This window comes from Pongo pygmaeus, chromosome 10, assembly GCF_028885625.2.
Source record: "Pongo pygmaeus isolate AG05252 chromosome 10, NHGRI_mPonPyg2-v2.0_pri, whole genome shotgun sequence".
Classification (NCBI taxonomy): Eukaryota; Metazoa; Chordata; class Mammalia; order Primates; family Hominidae; genus Pongo; species Pongo pygmaeus.
In genome coordinates, this window is record NC_072383.2 from 21,148,266 (window position 1) to 21,174,491 (window position 26,226).

General features: G+C 37.1%; 1 protein-coding gene across 7 annotated transcripts in view; it reads left to right on the forward strand.

Annotated features, from left to right (window-relative positions):
- The window catches only part of PDE3A (phosphodiesterase 3A), a 306,681-nt gene that overhangs the window by 272,930 nt on the left and 7,525 nt on the right, over positions 1-26,226 (forward strand). For 6 of the 7 annotated variants that reach the window (XM_054443419.2, XM_054443421.2, XM_054443422.2 and 3 more), the window contains exons 11-15: positions 2,351-2,464; positions 2,601-2,800; positions 4,546-4,749; positions 6,306-6,461; positions 9,800-10,058. In XM_054443419.2, the coding sequence (XP_054299394.1) occupies positions 2,351-2,464; positions 2,601-2,800; positions 4,546-4,749; positions 6,306-6,461; positions 9,800-10,058 (933 nt within the window). Of the gene's footprint in view, positions 1-2,350; positions 2,465-2,600; positions 2,801-4,545; positions 4,750-6,305; positions 6,462-9,799; positions 10,059-18,222; positions 20,058-26,226 lie in introns of those variants that run through there. The other variant, XM_054443424.1, reaches the window with a different exon arrangement.

Consider the following 26,226-nt stretch of genomic DNA (forward strand, 5'->3'; position numbering starts at 1 on the left):
CATATAGTAATCTTCCCAGCTTGCAACAGGAGAAGAGAATTTAAGAAGCTAGCTTCCAACATAGCTCCCAAAAGTGGAACCCTACTCCCAGACTGCCATTTTCCTATCATAACAGGTCATTACTATCTTCTACCAATGGAGGCAGAAGATATTTTATTTTATTCTTACAAATCCAGCATTGATTCTGAGAGAAAGCTGGTGATCTATACTAGTTCTATCTTGTTCTACAGCAGCAATTTATTTTACATGAATAATGTTTACACAAATTACAAATTCACTGTGTATCTGGCCCTTTAAAATATATTTCCTAATGTAATTGTCACAATTGTCCTATGAATTTGGCAATGTTATTCCCGTATTTTCAAGATAAAGAAATGAGACTTTTTACTCTATCTTATTTTTAAGATAAGAAAGTGGATTTTAAGTAACTCACCCAAGTTAGCATGGATAATATTATAGCAGAGGTAAAAGCATACCTGTCCCAAATCCAGGAAATTCTAGTATGATCAATTTCATAAATAGCCCAAGTACAGACATAAAATATGATCGTAATTCTCTTGCCTGTGAATTATTTGTAAATGTAATGGGCTCATATCACTGGAGATGGGCTATACTCAGAGATGTAGACGCCAATCTTAATAAAATTGCTCTTTTAAGTACCATATAATATTATTATTCATATTTATGATTGACACAGGGATACAAGTTTTGCTATTTTCTTCTTAGAAGGCTAGGATTTGAGCCTCCTCCTCCCCCTCCTCCTCCTCCCCCTCCCCCTCCTCCCCCTTCTCCCCCTTCTCCCCCTCTTCCTCTTCTTCCTTCTTTTTTTTTTTGGAGACAGTTTTACTCTTTCACCCAGGCTGGAGTGCAGTGGCGCAGTCTCAGCTCACTGCAACCTCCACCTCCCAGGTTCAAGCAATTCTCCTGCCTCAGCCTCCCGAGTAGCTGGGATTACAGGTGCCCGCCACCACGCTCGGCTAATTTTTGTATTTTTAGTATAGACGGGATTTCACCATGTTGGCCAGGCTGAACTTGAGCTCCTGACTTCAAATGATCCACTCACCTCGGCCTCCCAAAATGCTGGAATTACAGGCATGAGCCACTGCACCCGGCCGGAATTGAGTTTCTTTAAGCTCTTCTGATGAGATCTTTTCAAACCCACATCCAGGCCTCTCCACTGAATTTCTAGGGTGTTTACCTAAGATTTAGCTGCATATTGTCACTTAAAGACTGATTCCTCATGGCTGCCAGAAATTTAACACCTACCCAGGTGCTACAATTGCCACATTTACCATAGGTTTCCTCTTTCTTCTCTGACTAGGGAATAGGTGTTTCTCTCATATTCTCATTGTCATTCTTGTTCTCTCCTGTTTCTCTCTTCTCCTTATTTTAAGTATTATGAAGAAATGTAATCTCTTATACTAGAGAAGGAAACAGTATCATGGTTCGTTAGCAGAAATACAATATGTAAAGTTAGTATATTTAGAATAAAGCATACTAATCAGTGAAGTATTATGAGGGGTCTGATAAACAAAAAACTTGGAAGAATTGCACAGAAAAGGAAGGTGAGCCAAGCGCACACTGGGCACGTGGTTATGGTTTGAAAGAAGTTGAACTGCACATGTGGAGTACGACCCCCTTCCCTTGATGATGACATTATGACTAGTGAATCTGGTTTTCCTGTAAGTTTTAACTCTTCTAAATGGCTTAGCTTCCTACATTATTATACAAGAGGCTTTTCTTTTTAAGTATTTCTTAGAACTATATTCTGAAATTAGAATTTCTAGATCAGAGAATATAACTGATTGTGGCTTTGAATTTTGCTTGTGGATGAAATCTACATGTAAAAGATATTTTATTGCAGTGCTTTAAGATTGATACAGAAAAATGGTATTATGTTCTATTCCCAGATTATTTTTGAGTACCATCTATCAGAGATGAAATATTATGTCTCATCTAGTTGAAGTATGTCATAGCTATTATGTTTATTCTCGTTCTCTGCATAGTTTTATGCAGGAGCATGAAAATAAGTACCAGAGTAAACATTACACTTTTTTCACACAGTATGTTTCCTACATACATAGTTTGTAGTCGACTATTGACACAGATTTTTCCACTTCAGATACCTGCATGCATAATAAATGTTACAAGTAGGGTTTTTTTTCTTGTTACGATGGGTGTTATAGAGTTATGGAAGAGTAATCAAATAATATTTGTCCTAGAAAGTTTGGCCAACTTTCATGGAAATAGTAAAATGTTAGGACTAATCTGTTTGTCCAGTAGATGGCACTCTTAGTTCTTGGACCCCAAAGTTCATAAACTGATGACTGTTCCTGTTGACTGGTTACAGATCATAACAGAATCCATGCCACTGATGTTTTACATGCTGTTTGGTATCTTACTACACAGCCTATTCCAGGCCTCTCAACTGTGATTAATGATCATGGTTCAACCAGTGATTCAGGTATGTACGAAGTGAATCTGCACTGCCTTATGAAAGATGGGAACGAGGGTGTTTTTTTTTTTTTCAAAAAGAAGTCAAGACAAATAATGTCAGCACTTTTTTAAAAACTTCTTTGACTCTCATTTTCTCTTCTCAGATTCTGACAGTGGATTTACACATGGACATATGGGATACGTATTCTCAAAAACGTATAATGTGACAGATGATAAATACGGATGTCTGTCTGGGAATATCCCTGCCTTAGAGTTGATGGCGCTGTATGTGGCTGCAGCCATGCACGATTATGATCACCCAGGAAGGACTAATGCTTTCCTGGTTGCAACTAGTGCTCCTCAGGTAAATCTTTAGATTTTGGTTAGGAGAACTAATTTAAAGATTTCTCAAGAAAGTGAAGTTAAAATGTGATTTATAATAGGCACCAAGTTAATATAAGCCAAACTATACATAGTCTTATGTTAAAATTCTTGGAGACCGTGCTAATTCTGAAAAGAAACCATGGATTCTTCCAAGATTCTAATAGCAGGTATACAACTTTATTATCCATGGGAATCATTTCTCAGTTTTCTTCTTAGGAAGAAAACCTACTTGAATTCATGTCAATGGACCTCTTTAACAAACAAAAGGCAACCTATACAAAAGCCCCTTTCTGAAAAGATTAGAGAACCAAGCATCTCTTGGACTCTTAAGAATGTAAGGTTTCTTTGTATATAAATACCATTCCTTTGAAATATATTCAATATAACAATTATGATTCTTATGACATTATCTATAGGTTGGTAGGATGTTAACATCAATTTATTTCATTGGAGGAATTTTTTTTTTTTTTTTTGCCTAAACATAGATTCCAAAAACAGTGAATAAATTTAAAGTTCATCTTGGTGTATAATTCTATCTAAATAAAAAATTCATCACTAAGTATCTAGACATACCCATTTATACAATCAAATTTAGCCCATTTATTTAATTAGCTGAACCCAAGTTGCTAAACATTCTGAGATCCTCTGTTCTTCTATAAGATCTAGAGGACAATATCATTCAATACTGACTTTTCTGTTTTCTTCTCTGCCTCTTCTATCCCACTGCTGTCCATTTCCACAGCTGATCTTATGGGCTGTTCTATAGTTTTTCTTGTATCTATATACAATAAAAATTATCTGATAATTTTTTCTTGACTGTCTACCTTCTTTCCACTTGTCTTTCATACACCAGAATTATTTTTTCTAAATATAGGCAAAAATCCACTGGCCAGGATAATTTACCATTCAGATTATTTTACACATCTACATTTTTATATACCTCTATATTAATATTCAGTGCTTAGTGTTTTCTTTTTGTCCTATCTTTTTATTTCTCCAATAGGCTATCTTGCACACTAGTGTTCAGGCATTTTGTAGGCAGCTTCCCTTTTTAAAAAAAATATTCTCTAATAAAACTTCTCTCTGCATTATTAGAGAATTTCAAACAAGTAAATGTCACTTTATGTCTCTGAATACTAGATAAAAGGTGACATTTCCTGTGGAGTCGAGCAAGAATGTTTTAAGTCATGGACATTTTGGGTATTCCATTCATCTTTAATAGCTATATGTGTTTAAGAGGAGGTAATGTTTATGCCAGATAGAGAAAGTAACCTAGTTACCTCTTGAGGTATTGTGGCATTGTTATAATTATATATTATATTTATATTTACATATATATGTGAATATAATTTTTTTCTTTTTTCTTCCTCCCTCCTCTTCCTTTTCTATTTGTATATATTTTTTATGTTTAAATTCCTGTACCCTACAAAGAAATCTAATGAAAAAATCTTTTAAAAAATATCTATTAAGATAGGCGAGTGCCTCCTCAAAAGAGTTTGGACTAAGTTTTCAAGGAAAGGAATTTATCTTACAAAAAAGGGAAATTTAACCAAGAAAAATAATAGGGTCATTGTACAGTAATAAGTGATTCTTAACAAGCAGGAGTCACATGATTACATTTCTTTGTTGTATGAATAAAAAGCAATTTCAAAGCACTGCATATTCTCATGATTTTTGTGATTATTTTCTTAAAAAGTTGACCTCTTAACTGTCTTATTTGCCTAGGCGGTGCTATATAACGATCGTTCAGTTTTGGAGAATCATCACGCAGCTGCTGCATGGAATCTTTTCATGTCCCGGCCAGAGTATAACTTCTTAGTTAACCTTGACCATGTGGAATTTAAGCATTTCCGTTTCCTTGTCATTGAAGCAATTTTGGCCACTGACCTGAAGAAACACTTTGACTTCGTAGCCAAATTTAATGGCAAGGTAAATAGAGCTGTACGCAGTTTTCATTTTTTTTTTTTTTTTTTGAGACAGAGTCTTGCTCTGTTGCCCAGGCTGGAGTGCAGTGGCACAATCTTGGCTCACTGCAACCTCCACCTCCTGGGTTCAAGTGATTCTCCTGCCTCAGACTCCAGAGTAGCTGGGATTACAGGCTCATGCCACCACGCCTGGCTAATTTTTGTGTTGTTTTTTTTTTTAGTAGAGATGGGGTTTCACCATGTTGGCCAGGCTGCTCTCAAACTCCTGACCTTGTGATCCACCCGCCTCGGCCTCCCAAAGTGCTGGTATTACAGGCGTGAGGCACCGTGCCTGGCAGACCAGTCTTCATTTTATAGACACATTGAAAGATATCATGGAAGCAAACTGTTGAACAAAACATGTTACTATGAACTCTCATATTTCAAATGTGAAAATGGAATACAATAAGATGTTTAACCAGAAGCAGACATATAGGTATTGATCTGAATCTAGATGCCCAAGAAGCTGAGATGCTGTCTCTATAGATTCTACTTTGTGCTACAGAGGAGTAACACATTCTGTCATTGTGGTTTTTGTTTGATTTAATTTGTTTTCATCTCTATGGTATATTTATATAAATTATCTGGCAGCAGTACAGATCAAAAACTTGAAGCAGAATTTTATATCTCAAAAGTAAATCCCCAAATATTGTTATGACAATTTTTATGAACTGTAACTATATTATTTTAATAGTAATTGATAATAAGGCCAAGCACAATGGCTCACACCTGTAATTTCAACACTTTGGGAGGCCGAGGTGGGTGGATCACTTGAGGCCAAGAGTTCGAGACCGGTCTAGCTAATATGGCGAAACTAAAAATACATCCCTACTAAAAATACAAAAATTGGCCAGGTGTGATGGCGCACCCCTGTAGTCCTACCTACTTAGGGGGGCTGAGGCAGGAAGATTGCTTGAACCAGGGAGGTGGAGGTTGCAGTGAGCCAAGACTGTACCACGATACTCCAGCCTGAGAGACAGAGCAAGACTCTGTCTCAAAAAAAAAAAAAAGAGAAGTAATTAATTATATATGCCAACTTAAAAAAGCATTTGTTGCTAATTCAATAATTAATGATTTTTAAAATTTTCATTTTTGTAGGTACATAGTAGGTATATATATTTATGGGTTACATTAATAAATTCATATAATGTGTAATAATCACAACAGAGTAAATGGGGTATCTGTCACCTCAAACATTTATCCATTGTGTTACAAACAATCCAGTTATACTCTTTTAGTTATTTTAAAATGTATAATTAAATAATTTTTGACTACACTCACCCTGTCACCCATTATTAATTATTATTTTATCCATAATTCATTATTTTACTTTTTTCGTGAACTATTTTTACCATTAATTTACACAGCCAATAACATTTTTAAGTAGCTAGAGGTTCCCAATTGTTTGGTATTATGATCCCTATATAATATGAAGACAATAAACGTTCTATTGTTTTTCTCTTCTCTTCAACTTTTGTTTTTATCGAAGCAAAACATATTTTAACTTTATCTCTCAAATAGGTAAATGATGATGTTGGAATAGATTGGACCAATGAAAATGATCGTCTACTGGTTTGTCAAATGTGTATAAAGTTGGCTGATATCAATGGTCCAGCTAAATGTAAAGAACTCCATCTTCAGTGGACAGATGGTATTGTCAATGAATTTTATGAACAGGTAACTGACAACTATTTAATACAGCTTAATCTATACTTACAGGTTGCTTATGAATTTCTCAAAGCTTCTAACAGCTATGAAAGTATGATTATTTTATATTCATACTTTTGTCAGAAAATACACTGGTCAATTTTGATCAGGAGACAAGAAGTGATGTGTAAAAATAGGACTAAAATATAATCATAGAACTCTATGATAACAGTTATTTGCAAGCATTTGCGGGGAAGAAGATATTGAGATAGTGGAAGTCAGATGTTAGGAAGATCCTTGAAATACTGTTCTTTTATAGATTTATTTATTATCATAGAAGGTAGTTTAAATGTATATGGAGTAGCTTATATGTGTATGGTAGTTTAAATGTATATGCATATCACATTAATTTCACTTACTTTCCTAAAAAATTTATTTATTATCATAGAAGGTAGTTTAAATGTATATGGAATAGTTTATATGTATATGTATATGGTAGTTCAAATGTATCTGCATATTAGATTAACTTCACTTTTGTAAAAAAATTAATAAGAGCATTATGTGTAAAAGCTAAAAAGAAATAGGCATTTCATTTGACATGATAACGTAAGAGTTAACAGACTACTCAGAAAGCTACCACAATTACATAAGCCAGGGGTGATCCTCCTGACATTACTCTACACCCATCAGAATGCACTTGAACCTTCCTGGTTGGCACTGTGAACCACTCTTAAAAAGAATGTGGAGGTGAAGGAGCATGCATAAAGGACAGGAATAAGTGACAGAAAAGCATGTGGAAAAAAATGAAGATATTTACTTTTGGGGAAATATAACTGTCTCCAGATATTTAAAGGAGTGACATACTAATTTAGAAATAGGTTAATCATAACATTGCTGTGGAGATTAAAGAAGATAAATTATATAACATACTTAGCACAGCATCTGATTCATAAAAAAAGTTAGATCCCTCTCTACTGCCCTAAAAAAGGTATGAATATATCAGTCTATAGAAGTTATTGGGAGGTAGAGTTCAGATCAATGTCAGAAAGAAATTTATATTGCTAAAGGTATCCAAAAATAGGCTGAGACACCTTATTAATGGTAATAAATTGACTGTCATTGGACATATTTAAACAGATTAGAATGAAATTTTATGGTTACTATAGGTAGGATTCATATATAGAATGAAAGGTTTGTGTTTTTAATTTTATTATTATTATACTTTAAGTCCTACGGTACATGTGCACAGTGTGCAGGTTTGTTACATAAGTATACATGTGCCCTGTTGGTGGGCTGCACCCATTAACTCATCATTTAGCATTAGGTATATCTCCTAATGCTATCCCTCCTCTCTCCCCCCACCCCACAACAGTCCCCAGTGTGTGATGTTCCCCTTCCTGTGTCCATGTGTTATTGTTCAATTCCCACCTATGAGTGAGAACATGCGGTGTTTGGTTTTTTGTCCTTGCGATAGTTTGCTGAGAATGATGGTTTCCAGCTTCATCCATGTCCCTACAAAGGACGTGAACTCATCATTTTTTATGGCTGCATAGTATTCCATGGTGTATATGTGCCACATTTTCTTAATCCAGTCTATCATTGTTGGACATTTGGGTTGGTTCTAAGTCTTTGCTATTGTGAATAGTGCCACAATAAACATACTTGTACATATGTCTTTATAGCAGCATGATTTATAAGCCTTTGGGTATATACCCAGTAATGGGATGGCTGTGTCAAATGGTATTTCTAGTTCTAGATCCCTGAGGAATCGCCACACTGTCTTCCACAATGGTTGAACTAGTTTACAGTCCCACCAACAGTGTAAAAGTGTTCCTATTTCTCCACATCCTCTCCAGCACCTGTTGTTTCCTGACTTTTTAATGATTGCCATTCTAACTGGTGTGAGATGGTATCTCATTGTGGTTTTGATTTGCATTTCTCTGATGGCCAGTGAAGATGAGCATTTTTTCATGTGTCTTTTGGCTGTATAAATGTCTTCTTTTGAGAAGTGTATGTTCATATCCTTTGCCCACTTTTTGATGGGCTTGTTTGTTTTTTTCTTGTAGCTTTGCTTGAGTTCATTGTAGATTCTGGATATTAGCCCTTTGTCAGATGAGTAGGTTGCAAAAATTTTCTCCTAAAACCATAAAAACCCTAGAAGAAAACCTAGGCAGTACCATTCAGGACATAGGCATGGGCAAGGACTTCATGTCTAAAACACCAAAAGCAATGGCAACAAAAGCCAAAATTGGCAAATGGGATCTCATTAAACTAAAGAGCTTCTGCACAGCAAAAGAAACTACCATCAGAGTGAACGGGTAACCTACAGAATGGGAGAAAGGTTTGTGCTTTTAAAAAATAATGTATTGCCTTTCCTAAGACTGGGATTGATTCATATTCTCGAAATATGGAAATGCAAAAAAATGTAAATTAAAGGGAAAATTCATGTATAATAATACCACTTCCTAGGCATAATTGTTGCTGATGTTTTGGGATATTTCCTTTATTAATTTTGCTAGGTAACTGCTGGTTAAAAATCTCCCTTTTTTCCTCAGAAACATTTGAAGCACTTCAAAATAAAACATTTGTACAGTAATATTATTAAACATACAGATAAATAAGAATATCAGAAACCACACAATCACAGGAGATATATTAAAATTCAAACAAAATCTGGGATAAGGTAACCCCTTGAATTGAGCAATAAATTCTTTAAAGCTTTCTGGAAGCCAAAGCAAAAAAGGAAAATAGGCTACATTTATATATTTTTTAAAAATTGTTCTCACTATTGCATTTTTTTTTTTGAGACGGAGTCTCACTCTGTCACCCTGGAGTGCAGTGGCACGATCTCAGCTCACTGCAACATCCGCCTCCTGGGTTCAAGTGATTCTCCTGCCTCAGCCTCCCAAGTAACTGGGATTACAGGCACCTGCCACTACACCCAGCTAATTTTTTGTATTTTTAATGGAGATGGAGTTTCACCATGTTGGCCAGGCTCGTCTGGATTTGCCCACTTTGGCTTCCCAAAGTGCTGGGATTACAGGCGTGAACCACCGCGCCCAGCCTCACCATTGCATTTTCGTGCATTTATATTCTCATATAAAAGACACTGATTTGTGTGATAAAAATATCATCTACTTATACATTAGAATTTAGACTTTCTGTGTTTCTCCTTGATAAAAAGCAAAAACCTCAAGTTCACAAAAGTACTAATTAGCAACAGTGTTTCTGTAGGAATCTTAGCACTTGAGATAGGATCCTTTTTAGCTGTCAAGTAAAGAAGTTTGTGCATTAATGCCTGGGGTTTTGCATATTTACAAATTTCAGATGCCAGGTGAATGTTGACTTCACTTGTATTTTATTTCTAGGGTGATGAAGAGGCCAGCCTTGGATTACCCATAAGCCCCTTCATGGATCGTTCTGCTCCTCAGCTGGCCAACCTTCAGGAATCCTTCATCTCTCACATTGTGGGGCCTCTGTGCAACTCCTATGATTCAGCAGGACTAATGCCAGGAAAATGGGTGGAAGACAGCGATGAGTCAGGAGATACTGATGACCCAGAAGAAGAGGAGGAAGAAGCAGTAGCACCAAATGAAGAGGAAACCTGTGAAAATAATGAATCTCCAAGTAAGTTCTAAAACCTAGTTCTAATGTGTTTTCCCTGGGATTGCTTTCTTACTTTAGATGAATTTTATGCTTCTCATGAAATACACACTACTTCAAGTCTAAACATCATTTGCAGAGTTTGATTACGGATAGCTCCCTTCCCCAATATCATAATAATAGAAATTCCAGACTATGGAATCTATAATAATAATACATATGATACAAAGATATCTTTTCCGTCATGAAGTTAAAAAATAATAATAATAAGGAGTTGAAGTCTATTCTTCAGGGTATCTGTTTTTTTGTTGTTGTTGTTTGTTTGTTTGTTTTGAGGCGGAATCTTGCTCTGTCACCCAGGCTGGAGTGCAATGGCGCAATCTCAGCTCACTGCAAGCTCCGCCTCCCAGGTTCATGCCATTCTCCTGCCTCAGCCTGCTGAGTAGCTGGGACTACAGGTGCACAACACTACAGCTGGCTTTTTTTTTTTTTTTTGTATTTTGAGCAGAGACGGAGTTTCACCATGTTAGCCAGGATGGTCTCGATCTCCTGACCTTGTGATCTGCCTGTCTCCACCTCCCAAAGTGCTGGGATTACAGGCGTGAGCCACCGCGCCCAGCCGCTTCAGGTTATGTTAGCAATTTAAAAGTGAAAGAATTTCAGTTACCATAAAGACCAATCATACGTTTTTATTGGCTTGGTTAGGGGAACTCCATGTGAATAGATAGGAGGTAGTATTCATTTGTTCATTCAACAGACATTTATTGAGCACCTACTCTGTGCCAGGCATCCTTCCAGGTACTAGAGATAGAGTTGTGGGGAAAAAGAGACAAAAAGAAAAATCCTTGCCCTTATAGAAGTACATTCTAGTGGGATCAGTAGACAATAAGCAAAACAAGTGAGTATATCTATAGTATGTTAAATACAGTATTATTTACTGTAGTGATAAATACTGAGAAATATGAGAGTAAAAATAAAAGGAGGGAGATATGAAATGTTATAGAGATAGGTTAAAATTTTAGGTAAGATATCCAGGGATAGGAAAGATGTAAAGAAGGGAAAGATTTGTAAAAATAAAAAGAAAAGACCTGCAAGAAGTAAGGGAGTGCTCCCTGGGGCTGTATGTGGAAAGAGGATTCCAAAGAGAGGAGAAAGCAACCTGCGCAAAAGTCCGGGGGTGTACATTGGGTGGGGTGTTCAGGGAGCAGCAGGAGAACTGGGATAGCTGGAGCAGCAAGACAGAGGCAGCCGGGAACCAAGCTGTCCAAGGGAGAGAATACAGTCATGGGTTCTTAGTTTCTGTTTCTGGTTGGGCCAGTAAAGCCCCTTCCTCATCCCTCTGTTCTGCTTATCACTGGAGACAGAAACTAAAAACCATGGTTTCAGGTGCTAAAAGCCTAAAACGAAACAAAACAGCCGAACAGCAACAACAAATAAGTCAGCCTGGACCAGCTTGGAAGGTAGGACTCCATGGGTCACGGTAAGGGTTGTGGCTTTTACTCTGAGTAAGATGGGAAATCGTCAGTGGTTTTGAACAGAAGAGTTAGTAGACTCAACTTACATTTTAACTAGACTGCTTCAGCTGCTCTATTGAGAATATGCTTGGGGTTGAGAAGGGAGCAAGAATAGACATAGGGCGATCAGCTAGGAGACCATTGAAATTATCCAAGTGAGAAATGACTGTGACTTTGGACCAGGGCAGTAGCAACAGTGACAATGACAACCTATCACATCTGGTAATTGGCTGGAGTACATCATGTGGCCAATCTAACGTATTTAGCTTAATCGACTATAAAATCATTTTTATTTATGCCTCTAAAGCTACTCTCCTATTTATCCTGTCATGAAACAAATAGTGACTAATAGCATAATTAGTAAAAATCCATGACCCTTGCAATGACATTGCACAAATACTGTTCCTAAGAACATAGTATGTGATTTCTGTCTACCTTTACAGATAAAGTACAATCTTAATATTCTCAAAGTTCTTACCAAAAATACAACCAATGAAAGACATTCTGATCATTTTGTGCCTATTTTTATCACAGTCAGGATGATGCACAACTTGGTTCATTCCAACCATCTTGTAAGGAAATTAACCTTCTACTGATCCATTTTGCTCTCATATAAGCACCTTGTTGTAGGCACACATAAGCAAACATAAAGAAGTCATTATCAATTGTGAACTTATGAGGTAGAATTTTGCAAATTGAGTTTTAGGTCAGATCTGGCCTGTTAATTATTTTTTGTAGAATGGGGAAAATAAAAGTTGTTTTTCTTCAATATGCTACTGTCAAAGTAATTATATTTCATTTATCTGATGCAAATAAAAAGACTTCCATTAGAAAATTTGTACTAATCTTGGGATTCAGAGCTAGAAGCCAAGACTTGGAATTCATGGGTTATTCATTCATTTTTTCACTTAATAAACATGGATTAGTTTTCTCTTTTTGTTTGTTTTCATTTCAAAGAGCCAGGTAGTTTGCTGTCTTACTAAGAATAAGACAGTTTTTCCACTGAATGAAGGTATTGTCGGCTTAGCCTCTGGAAAAGCTTTGTTCTCAGGGGCCCTGACTTACTGCTATTTAAACTCAAACACATGGAAAATACAGACGCACAGATCCAGGCATTGGGAATTGAAGGACCCAGGCCAGGAGATTTAACAGGCTCAACTTGTCAACCTAGCCTTTAGCAGCAAATGCTACAACCACATATTCCATTTCTTTCTGTTCTGTAGGGTTGGGTTGTCATACCTTCCCATTTTTATCAAGTTCACTAAAGCGGGAATAAGAGTTTTTTGGGTTCTGTTTGCTCATGCCTTCCAAAAGTTAACTGACCACATTATACTACAATTTAAAAATATCCCATCCACAATGATTTGATACTGTAGCTTTGGAAATATTATCTCTAAAGTATTTCTTTACAACCAAGAAAATGATAAATATGGAGCAACATTAGTATTTACTAAATATTGGCCACATAGAGTAATGGAATTTTAGAAATGAAGGGGGAATCAATGCTTATCAGTTTAGCCACCTCACTTTACAAAAGATTAAACTAAGGCTCAGAAATTTAAATGACGTTGCAAGGTTGTAGAACCAGAAAGGGAACCTAGGTCTCTTAATTTTTAACTTCAGTGCTTTTGGCTCTTAGTAATTTTAATCTCAGAATTCATATTGGCTAAAATGGTTACCTTGACTTTGCCTAATACTTAGGTTTCAGAAAAAAATAAATATGCACAGATAACTTCTGTAGTTTGTAAAACTTGGAGATGTCCCAGGAAACACAGAATAAAATGTTTCAATATGGTATCCTAGGAAAAGAAGGTTTTTATCCCACCTTATAATTAAATCTGAAAGATTCCTACAGCGAACTAAGAGGTTTCTAATGAAGTGCTAAGCTGCATTTAGAATTGGAGCAATGAAAGGCTCTTTGTTCTCCTTTCAAAAGGTTCCAGTACAGAACAATTTGGCTCCCAATACAGGCATGTTTTAGACCACCTGCAGGCTCTAATCTATGCAAATTTATTTGGTACAAACTTTCTTCTACGTCACCGTCTTATTCAGTATAATTCCAGAGAGGTTTATTGCTAACATTTAACAGTATTAATAAGAGAACAGCTGCTCTCATGGGGACTGCCCTGGAAGGAAAAAAAGAGGAAAATTGAGCTTTTGTTAGCTTCTTCCCTATGAATGCACTGCCATCAATGTGTATAACTTTAAGATGAAATAATCACCTTAAACTGAAGAGTGTTTGCTACAACTGTGATTCAAACCTGTTCTTCAGACAGGGGTCCTCTGTAACTCTCTTGATTGAAAGGATTAGCTTAAAAAATATATTAACATTTCAACATTTCTCAACAGAATTTGATTTATAACAAAAACAAAGTAAAAATAGACAAGTAGAGATAGAAGAGTAATTTTTAATTTGCTTTAAAAAAATCTGATGTATTAATGTATTTTATTGACTTTTATAGAAAGAATTCGAATTTATTTAAATTTCAATTATATCTACTGCCCTCGTTAGGAAGCTTTCAAATGGGAGAATTGACATAGGGGGTCATGGCCTGTGCCCCATACACTTTTGCCTACTTCCCAGTTCTTCAAACTTTGCTTGGAATACTGCTAGCCCCTTTTCACCCAGTGTATTTAATTTTCATTACTTACATCCAGCCCAGGTACCAGGTCCTTTAAAAAAAAAAAAATTCTACCTAATTTTCCACAGTTTGAGTCTTTTATGTTGCCATGGTTTGATGTATCAAAGAGAAATTGCACCTGACATTTGTTAAAAATGGCAACGAAGGCTTCATTCAAGACTATAGCAATAGGGGAGACAGATTGAACTCTGTTGAAGCAAAAGGTGGGAAAATTGTTAAATGCTGCTGTGAGCTAGTGAAAAAGTGCTGGAAGATGTTATGGGAGAATTGGCTAGTATGATTAAGCCACCTGTTAATTGGTACTTACTAAAGTTAGGCTTCTACCTCCCAACAGAGACTAGGAGATAGGCCTGCCTGCTGGCCTACGTTTCTTCTTTCCTTCCATCCTTCCTTCATTTAAATCTTTTTTAAATTTTAAAATTTAAATTTTATTTTGTAAGATTATAAAGCTAATTAGAGGCTGGGAGAGATTTACCTATATTCCAGAGGGAAGAGAAATAATTTGCTATTACAGGTTTTCTAAAGTAAATGCTCTAACAAGAGAGAGGTCAGGGTCCTATAGTCTAGAAGTCTAAAATAGAGTCAAACTGAGAGAAATGGCAAGCCCATCTTGGTCACAAGAATATGTCTGTCATAAAACATAGCACATGTATTTCAGTTTTTGTCTTCTTGGCACTCTTTCAGGGAGACTATAAACTCCTTTAAGGCAAGCTCTGAGCTTAATTGATCTTTGTTTCCAAAGTATCCTGGAAAGTATTTGCCAGTTAGTTTGAGTCCATCTCATGAAGAAATTATGAATATCATAAATTTTTTTTCTTTTGACTCTGCCTGTGTTCATCTCCCTCAGCACTCATTCAATTTAATAATTGTCATTCTGTGTCTGTATGCTTCAAAATTAATTCAAGATAATTTAATGTCCTTTTTCTGCACTATGTTTTAAAAATTAATTTTATTGTTTTGTAAAGTACAAGAAATTTCTGCAGTGTATCATAATAAGACTGTTAAAAGAATGACTAGCCCTTCCACAAAGATGTTGGTAGATGACCTCCAAGTTTCTTTGTCACCCCCATAGAAATTGGCTTTTTTTAATTTCATTATTGTGCTATTATTAATACTTTTCTTCTTTTTTTTCTTGCTCCCAGAGTAAGTCATATCTACTTCATTAAATAGACCCAAATATCCCTTTTGAGCTTCCTGCTAACTTGTACTGTTTATCTTAATTGTTTATTTACTCTTGTAGAGACAGCAGTCTCACTTTATTTATTTCTGTAGAAACAGGGCCTCACTATGTTTCCCAGGCTGGTTTTGAACCCCTGACCTCAAGTGGTCCTCCTTCTTCAGCCTAAGTAGCTAAGATTACAGGCAGCATGAGTCACCACAGCCAGCATGAACTATTAACTCTTTAATGCAGTCTCAATTAGATCAGCATCTCCTGTAGACCACTTTTTCGTATTAGTTTTATTTTTACCACTTATCAATACTTCATCATTTACCTGGAAATGTGGAACAAAAACTAGAAAATAGAGAGAAAATTATTCATTTAGTAAACTTTTACTGAATGCTTTACTAAAGTCTAGGTCTTCACAGATATTACATATACACAAAAGAAAAGAGAAAAGTCTATATACCAGGTGATACAGTTTGGCTGTGTTCTCACCCAACCCTCATCTTGAATTGTTGTAGTTCCCATAATCCCCATGTGTTGTGGGAGGGACCCGGTGGCAGGTAATCGAATCATAGTGGGAGTTACCCCCGTGCTACTGTTCTCATGATAGTAAGTGAGTTGTCACAAGATCTGCTGGTTTTATAAGAGGCTTTTCCCCCTTTCCTTGGCACTTCTCTCTTTGTGTGACCATGTGAAGAAGGATGTTTGCTTCCCCTTCCACCATGATTATAATTTCCTGAGGCCCCCATAGCCCTGTGAGTCAATTAAATCTCTTTTCTTTGTAAATTACTCAGTCTTGGGAGTTCTTTATAGCAGTGTGAAAATGGACTAATACAGTAAGTTGGTACCAGAAGTGCTGATATAAAGATACCCAAAATTATGGAAGCAACTTTGGAACAGAGTAACAGGCAGAGGTTGGAACAGTTTGGAAGGCTCAGAAGAAGACAGGAAAATGAGAGAAAGTTTGGAACTTCCTGGAGATTGGAGGGTGATATGGTTTGGCTGTGTCTCCACCCAAATCTAATCTTGAATTCCCATGTGTTGTGGAGGGACCCAGTGGGAGATAATTGTATCATGGTGGCAAGTCTTTTCTATGCTGTTCTTGTGATAGTGAATAAGTCTCACAAGATCTAATGGTTTTAAAAAGAGGAGTTCCCTTGCACAAGTTCTCTTTTTGGCTGCTGCCATCCATGTAAGATGTGACTTGCTTCTCCTTGCCTTCCTGCACGATTGTGAGGCTTCCCGAGCAACATGGAACTGTGAGTGCTCCATTAAACCTCTTTCCTTTGTAAATTGCCTGGTCTCAGGTATGTCTTTGTCAGCTGCATGAAAATGGACAAATACAGTAGATTGGTACTGGTAGAGTTGGGTGCTGCTGAAAAGACAATTAAGAATGGGAAACGACTTTGCACCTGGGTAACAGGAAGAGGTTGGAACAGTTTGGAGGACTCAGAAGAAAAAAGAAAATGTGAGAAAGTTTGGAATTTTCTAGAGACTTGTTGAATGGCTTTGACAAAAAATGCTGATAGTGATATGAACAATGAAGTCCAGGCTGAGGTGGTCTCAGATGGAGATGAGGAACTTGTTGAGAACTGGAGCAAATGTGACTCTTGTTCTGTTTTAGCAAAGAGACTGGCAGCATTATCCCCCTGCCCTAGAGATTTGTGGAACTTTGAACTTCAGAGAGATGATTTACGGTATCTGGTGGAAGAAATTTCTAAGCAGCAAAGCATTCAAAGGCAACTTGGGTGCTCTTAAAGGCATTCTGTTTTATAAGGGAAGCAGAACATAAAAATTCAGAAAATTTGCAGTCTGGCAATGCAATAGAAAAGAAAATCCCATTTTGTGAGGATAAATCCAAGCGAGCTGCAGAAATTTGCGTAAGTAATAAGGAGCCAACTGTTAATCCCCAAGACAATGGGGAAAATGTCTCCAGTATATGTTAGAGGTCTTCATGGCAGCCCTTCCCATCACAGGCCTAGGGGCCTAGGAGAAAAAAGTGGTTTAATGGGCTGGGTTCAGGGTCCCTGAGCAGTGTGCAGCCTAGGGACTTGGTTCCCTGCATCCCAACCACTCCAGTTGTCACTGAAAGAGGCCAAGGTACAGCTTGGGCTGTTGCTTGAGAGGGTGGAAGCCTTAAGCCTTGGCACCTTCCACGTGGTGTTGAGCCTGTGAGTACACAGAAGTCAAGAACTGAGGTTTGGAAACCTCCGCCTATATTTCAGAGGGTGTATGGAAATGCTTGGATGATCAGGAAGAAGTTTGCTGCAGGGGTGGGGCTGTCATGCAGAACCTCTGCTAGGGCAGTGTGGAAGGGAAATGTAGGGTCAGAGCTACCACACAGAGTTACTACTGGGGCAGTGCCTAGTGGAACTGTGAGAAGAGAGCCACTGTCCTCCAGACCCCAGAATGGTAGATCCACCAACAGCTGGCACCGTGTGCCTGGAAAAGCCACAGACACTCAATGCCAGCCCATGAAAGCAGCCATGAGGGAGACTGTATCCTGTAAAGCCACAGGGGCAGAGCTGCCCAACACTATAGGATGCCCCTCTTTGCCTTCCACCATGCTTGTCAGGTCTCTCCAGCCATGTGAAACTGTAAGTCCAATAAACTTCTTTCTTTTGTAAATTGCCCAGTCTTGGGTATGTATGTCTTTATCAGTGGCATGAAAATGGACTAATATGGAGGACTCAGAAGATAGGAAAATGTAGGAAAGTTTGGAACTTCTAGAGACTTGTTGAATGGCACTGACCAAAATGCTGATAGTGATATGGACAATAAACTCCAGGCTGAGGTGGTCTCAGATGAAGACGAGGAACTTGTTGAGAACTGGAGTAAAAGTCACTCTTGTTTTGCTTACCCTGCAGAGCCACAGGGGCAAAGCTGCCCAGGGCTGTGGAAGAACACCTCCTGCATCATTTTGACCTGGATGTGAGACATGGAGTCAAAGGAGATCAGTTTTGAACTTTAAGGTTTAATGGCTGCCCTATTGAATTTTAGACTTGCATGGGGCCTGTAGCCCCTTTATTTCAGCAAGGAGACTGGTGGCATTTTGCCCTAGTCCTAGAGGTCTGTGAAACTTTGAACTTGAGGGAGATGATTTAGGATATCTGGCCAAAGAAACCTCTAAGCAGCAAAGCACTCAAGAGGTGACTTTGGTGCTATTAAAAGCATTCAGTTTTATGTATTCAGAAAGACATGGTTTGGAATTGGAACTCATGTTTAAGAGGGAAGCTGAGCATAAAAATTCTGAAAATTTGCAACCTGAGGATGTGATAGAAAAGAAAAACCCATTTTTTGAGGAGAAATTCAAGTGGGCTGCAGAAAATTTGCATAAGTAACAAGGAGCCAAATGTTAATCACCAAGACAATGGAGAAAATGTCTCCAGGGCATGTCAGAGACCTTAGCGGCAGTCCCTCCTATCATAGACCCAGAGGCCTAGGAGGAAAAAATGATTTCACAGGCCAGGCCTCAGACCCTCTGCTGTGTGCAGCCTGGGGACTTGGTGCCATGAGTTCCAGCTGTTTCAGCCATGGCAGAAAGGGGCCAATGTACAGCTCAGGTTGTGGCTTCAGAGGGTGCAAGTCCCAAGCCTTGGCAATTTCCATATTGTGTTAGGTCTGTGGTGTGCAGAAGACAGGAATTGAGGTCTGGGAACCTCCGCCTAGATTACAGAGGATGTATGGCAATGCCTGGATGTCCTGGCAGAAGTTTACTACAGGGGTGGAGCCCTCATGGAGAACCTCTGCTAGGGCAGTATGGAAGGGAAATGTGGGGTTGGCGCCACCACATGGAGTTCCCACTGGTGCACTGCCCAGTGGAGCTGTAAGAAGAGGGCCATTGTCCTCCAGACCCCAGAATGGTAGATCAACCAACAGCTTGCACTGTGCACCTGGAAAAGCCACAGGCAGTCAATGCCAACCTGTGAAAGCAGCTGGAGGGGAGGTGCTGTTCCCTGCAAAGCCACAGGGGCAAAGCTGCCCAAGGCTGTGGGAGTACACCTCTTGCATCAGTTTGACCTGGATGTGAGACATGGAGTCAAAGGAGATCATTTTTTAACTTTAAGGTATAACGACTGCCCTTTTGAATTTTAGACTTGCATGGGGCCTATAGCCCCTTTGTTTTGGCAGATTTCTCCCATTTGGAATGACTGTATTTACCCAGTGTCTGTACCATCATTGTATCTGGGAAGTAACTAACTTGCTTTTGATTTTGCAGGTTTATAGGCAGAAAGGACTTGCCTTGTCTCAGATGAGACCTTGGACTTGGACTTTCGGGTTAATGCTGGATTGAGTTAAGACATTGGGGGACTTTTGGAAAGGCAAGAATGTGTTTTGAAATGTGAGGATATTAGTTTTGGCAGGGGCGGGGGCAGAATAATATGATTTGCCTATGTCACCACCCAAATCTCATCTTGAATTGTAGTTTAAATAATCTGCATGTGTTGTGGGAGGGACCTAGTGGGAGGTAATTGAATCATGGGGGTGGTTATTGTCATGCTTCTGTTCTTGTTATAATGAGTTCTTATGAGATCTAATGGTTTTGTAAGGGACTTTTCCCCCTTTGCTTGGCACTTCTCTCTTCCTGCCACCATGTGAATTAAGGACATGTTTGCTTCACCTTCCACCATGATTATAAGTTTCCTGAGGCCTCCCCAGCCTTGTGGAACTGTGAGTCAATTAAACCTCTTTCCTTTATAAATTACCCAGTCTTGGGCAGTTTTTTATAGCAGCATGAGAATGGACTAATACACCAGGGAAATTCACAGTCTAATGGGGGGATCTTAGCTGAACTTCTGAACTCTTGGCTGAAGTCTAAAATCATCACTTAGATGAAGGTACTGAGAGTTAAATGATATTCTGGTTGCTTGGAAAAGAACAGACCTCTCTTCTAAGATATCTACCAGCTGCCTACTTTACCTCTCTACTCAGAGGTCTTTCAGACACTTCATGTCCAGAATACCTCTATTCATTTTCTTCTGATATGGTTTTGCTGTGTCCCCACCCAAATCTCATTTTGAATTGTAGCTCCAATAATTCTCATGTGTTGTGGAAAGGACCCAGTGGGAGACACTTGAATCATGAGGGCAGTTTCCCCTGTATTGTTCTCCTGGTACTGAATAAGTCATGGATCTGATGATTTTATAAGGGGTTTCCTCTTTTGCTTGGCTCTCTCATTCTCTTTTTGCCTGACACCATGTAAGACATGCCTTTTGCCTTCTGCCATGTTTGTGAGACCTCCCCAGCCATGTGGAACTCGAGTCCATTAAACCTCTTTTTTCTTTGTAAATTACCCAGTCTCAGGTATGTCTTTATCAGCAGTGTGAAATTGACTAACACACCCTCAAATATACTCCTCATCCAACCTTCCCTTTCTCAGTACATCTTACCAACATACTCAACTGCTTAGGCCAGAAAACAGGGTTGTCTCTGATTCCTCCCTCTTAATTCCCTACCTCTAATGAGTTGCCAAGTCCTGTTGATTCTCCCATATAAATATATCTCATATTTATTGACTTTTCTTCATTTTCATTACCCCTGTCCTAATCCAGCCACCACCTTCATACAATATTGTACCAACTGGGCCATCTCCCTCCCTTTCTGCTGACTTCCAAAGACTGCATAAGACTCAGTATAAATGTACCTGCTTGTTCACTATTTTCCTACTAAAGTAAAAGCCTGCTGCTGCCAAGCATCATATTTATCTTGTCTGTCAGAGGGTCACGAGAACTGAGGACATTTGGTACATATCAGGTGATTCATAAATAGATAAGGAATTAGAAGCCTCAATAGTGAATGCTGACATTAAATAGTCTTCTTTAAAATATCTTATATTTTTTTCTGTTTAAATTGGGTTTATTATTTTTCCTCAATTAAAGGATGAAATTCTGTGAAAATTATTGTTAATATTTGCATGTCAAAAACTTTGAATCATTTGGTCAAAGAAAATGTAATGTATTTCTTTTTTAAATGTGTATTTGCTGATGTATAAGATCTGTACAGGTTTGTCCAAGGCTCCCTCAAAGACCCTATAGTCTAGAAGAGAAACTATTTAGAATATATAAGAATAAGATCTGAGCTTTTTTTTTTTAAGTGGGGTACTCATTTATTCAGATTAATAGACAGAAGCAAATAATTTTCCAAAGTAGATGTAAAAAATCTACATTACTATAAGCAATATATTAGTTCTAATTGTTAAATTCTTTGTCTACACTTGATTTTTTATAGTCATTATCATTTTAGCTATTCCAAGTAGGCATAGAGTGCTCTTATATTATAGTTTTCATTTGCATTTACCTGTCTTATGTAATATGCAACTTTTTGTATTTTTAATCAACATATATTTGCACATATTTATGTGGGGCACATGTGATATTTTGCTATATACATCGAATGTGTAATGATTAAATATCCATCACCTCGAGTATTTATTATTTCTTTTTTTTTTTTTGAGACCGAGTCTCAGTCTGTCGCCTAGTCTGGAGTGCAGTGGCACATTCTCAGCTCACTGCAAGCTCCGTCTCCTGGGTTGAAGTGATTCTCCTGCCTCAGCCCCCCAAGTAGCTAGGACAGGCATATGCCACCATGCCCAGCTAATTTTTGTATTTTTAGTAGAGATGGGGTTTCACCACGTTGGCCAGGCTGGTCTTAAACTCCTGACCTCAAGTGATCCATCCGCCTCGGCCTCCCACAGTGCTGGGATTACAGGCATGAGCCACTGCACCCAGCCATATTTATCATTTCTATGTGTTGGGAAGTCCCCTCTTCCCACTATTTTAAAGTATGCAATACATTATTGTTAACAATAATCACCTTACTCTGCTATCGAAGAACTTATTTATTCTAACTAGTATGTCTGTACTTATTAATCAATATCTCTTCATTCCTCCTAACCCCCAACCATACACCCTTCTCAGCCTCTGATGTCTGTCATTCTACTCTCACTTCCATGAGATCAACTTTTCTAGCTCCCACATAAGAGTGAGAACATGAGATATTTGTCTTTATTTGCTAGACTTATTTCATTTAACATAGTGATCTCCAGTTCCATTAATGATGCTGCAAATGGCATAATTTTATTCTTTTTATATCTGAATATTATTCCATTGTGTATGTATACCACATTTTCTTTATCCATTCATCAGTTGATGGACACTTAGGTTGATTCCATATCTTTGCTATTGTGAAGATTGCTGCAATAAATATGGGGGTGCAATTATCTTTTTAATATACTAATTTCTTTTCCTTTGATAAATACCCAGTAGTGGGATTGCTAGATCGTATGGTAGTTCTCTTTTGAGGTTTTGAGAAATCTGCATATTGTTTTCCACAGTGGCTATACCAACTTATATTCCTACAAACAGTGTTATGAGTTCCCTTTTCTCCACATCCTTGCCAGCATCTGTTGTTTTTCTGTTTTTAGTAATAGCCATTCTAACTGGGGTAAGATGATATCTCATTGTGTTTTTGATTTGCATTTTCCTGGTGATTAGTGATATTAAACATTTTTTCATATACCTATTGGCCATTTGTATGTCTTCTTTTGAGAAATGTCTATTCATGTCCTTGCCCACTGTTTAATAGAATTTTTTGTTTTTGTTTTTTAACTGTTGCTTGATTTTCTTGTATATTCTGGGTATTAGTCCCTTGTTGTATGGACAATTTGCATATATTTTCTTCCATTCTATAGATTTTCTCTTCACTATATTGATTCCTTTGCTATACAGAAGGTTTTCATTTTTAGTTTAGTCCTATTTGTCTATATTTGTTTTTGTTGCCTGGGTTTTTGAGGTCTTAATCATAATAATCTTTGCTTAGGTCAATGTCCTATAGAACTTCCCTTATGTTGTCTTCTAACAGTTTTATAGTTTTTGGTCTTACTTAAGTCTTTAATCTATCTTGAGTTGATTTTTGTATATAGTGAGAAATGGAGTCTAGTTTCATTCTTCTGCATGTGAATATCCAATTTTCCCAGCACCATTTATTAAAAAAGATGTCCTTTCTTCAATATATGTTCTTGGCACCTTTGTCATAAATCAGTTGGCTATAAATACATGCATTTGGTTCTAGAGTCTCTGTTTTATTGGTCTATGTGTCCATTTTTATACTAACACCATGCTGTTTTGTTTACTATACCCCTGTAGCGTATTTTGAAGTCAGGTAGTGTGGTGCCTCCATCTTTGTTCTTTTTGTTCAGGATTGCTTTGGCTATTCAAGCTCTTTTTTGGTTCCATAGAAATTTTGGAATTGTTTTTCTGTTTTTTTGAATAATATATTGGTATTTTAAAAAGAAGATTGTACTGAATCCATACATTGCTTGGGCAGAATGGTCATTTTAACAGTATTAATACTTCAGATCCATGATGATGGGATGTCTTTGCATTCGTTTGTGTTGTCTTCAACATCTTTCATCAGATTTTTGTAGTTTTCCATGTAGAGGTCTTTATCCATCTTGGTTAAATTTATTTCTAATTTTTTTTAGCTATTGTAAAAGGGATTGCCTTCTTAATTTCTTTGTCAGCTAGTTCATCATTGGTATATAGAAATACTACCGATTTTTTTGTATATTGATTTTTGTATCCTGCAACTTTACTCAATTTATTTATCATATCTAAGAGTTTTTTGGTGGAGTCTAGGTTTTTCTAGATAGAGGATTATGTCATCTACAAAGAGGAACAATTTGACTTCCTGTTTTCCAATTTGGATGCCTGATTGCTCTGAGTAGGACTTCTAGTACAATTTTGAATAGCAGCAGTGATAGCGAGCACCTTGTCCTTTTCTAGTTCTTAGAGGAAAGGCTTTCAACTTTCCACATTCAATATGGTATTAGCTGTGGTTTTATTATGTGCAGTGTTTATTATGTAGAGGCATGTTCCTTCCTAGTATTTTTAGTTTTTATCATGAAGTGATGTTGAATTTTCTCAAATGCTTGTTCTGCATATATTGAGAAGATAGATGCGAAAAAGCATTTTTATGTGAAGTCACCCAGTACTGGACTTTTTATTGTTGGGAGTCTTTATTGCTGATTTAATCTGATTACTTATTATTGGTCTTTTTAGGTTTTCTATTTCTTCCTGATTCAATCTTGGTATATGTGTCCAGGAATTTATCCATTTCATCTAGGTTTTCTAGTTTGCTAATACATACTAGTTCAAAATAGTCTCTGATACTCTTTTGTATTTCTGTGGTATCATTTATAATGTCTCCTTTTTCATTTCTGATTCTATTTTTGGAGGTCTTTTTTTTCTTGGTTAGTCTAGCTAGTGGCTTATTCATTTTGTCTATCTTTTCGAAAAACCAACTTTTTGTTTCCTTGATACATTGTACTTTTTAAATTTCCATTTTATTTAGTTCTCTTATCTTTATTATTTATTTTATTCTACTACTTTGTGGCCTAGTTATTGCTTTTCAAGTTCCTTGAGGTGCATTATTGGGTTGCTTATTTGAAATATTTTTAGTTTTTTGTTGTTGATATTTATTGCATTAAACTTCCTTTTGACTAATACTTTGTGTTTTTCCATTTTCATTTGTTTCAAGAAATTTATTTATTCCTTAATTCTCTCTTTGACCCAAAGGTCATTCAGAAACAATTTTTTTTTTAATTTTCATGTATTTATACAGTTTCCAAAGTTTCTCTTGTTATTGATTTCTAGTTTTGTTCATTGTGGTCTGAGAAGAAACTTGATATGATTTAGATTTTTAAAAAATGTGTTGAGACTTGTTTTGTGTCCTAGCATCTGGTCTATCCTGGAGAATAGTTCCATGTGCTGACAATGAGTACTCTGTAGCTGTTCAACAAAATGTTCTGTAAATATCTGTTAAGTCCATTGGCCTAAAATGTAGTTTAAATCCAATGTTTATTTATTAATTTTCTCTCTAGATGAGCTGTCTAGTTCTGAGAGTGGGATGTTGAAGTCCTCAACTATTTTTGTGTTGAAGTGTCTCTCTCCCTTTAGATCTATTAATATTTGCTTTGCGTATATCTGGGTGCGATACTGCTTCTCAGCCTTTTGGCTAAGATCAGGTTTAGTATCTGGTTGCTCTGGTATTGGTGCATATATGTTTAGAACTATTCTATCCTCTTACTGAATTGATCTCTTTGTCATTATATAATGACTGTGTCCTCTTAAGTCATTTTTTATAATGACTTAATTTATGTTTCATCTAACATAAGTATAGCTACTCTTGCTTCTTTTTTGCTTTTGTTTGCATGAAGTATATTTTTCTGTCTTTTACTTCTAGTCTATATCTGTCTTTTCTATCTTTTACTTCTAGTCTGTATCTGTGTACAGGTGAGATGAGTTTCTTAGCACATAATTAAGTCATGTTTTTTAATCAATTCACCCATTCTATGTCTTGTGAGTGGAAATCTTAGTCTGTTTACAGTCAAGGTGATTATCGATATCTGAGTCTTTATTCCTGTCATTTTGTTAATTGATTTATAATTGTTATGTATATCTTTTGTTCCTTTCTCTCTCTCGCTCTTATTGTTTATCATTGCAGTTGGGTGGTTTTCTGTAGTGCTAACATTTGATTCCTTTCATTTCCTTATTTGTGTTTGCTCTACCAGTGGGTTTTACACTTTCAAGTGTTTTCATAATGATAGATATCATCCTTTTGCTTTCACATGTCGGCCTCCCTTAGGTATTTCTTGTAGTGCTGGTCTAGTGGTGATGAATTCTCTGAGCTTTGCTTCTGTGAGAAAAGACTTTATTTTTCCTTCATTTATAAATGACAACTTGGCTGGGTATATGGTTTTTTCTTTCAGTGGTTTGAATATATTATCCCATTATCTCCTAGCCTGAAAGATTTCTGCTGAGGAATCTTAGTCTGATGGGAGTTTCCTTATAAGTTACTAGATACTTTTCTTT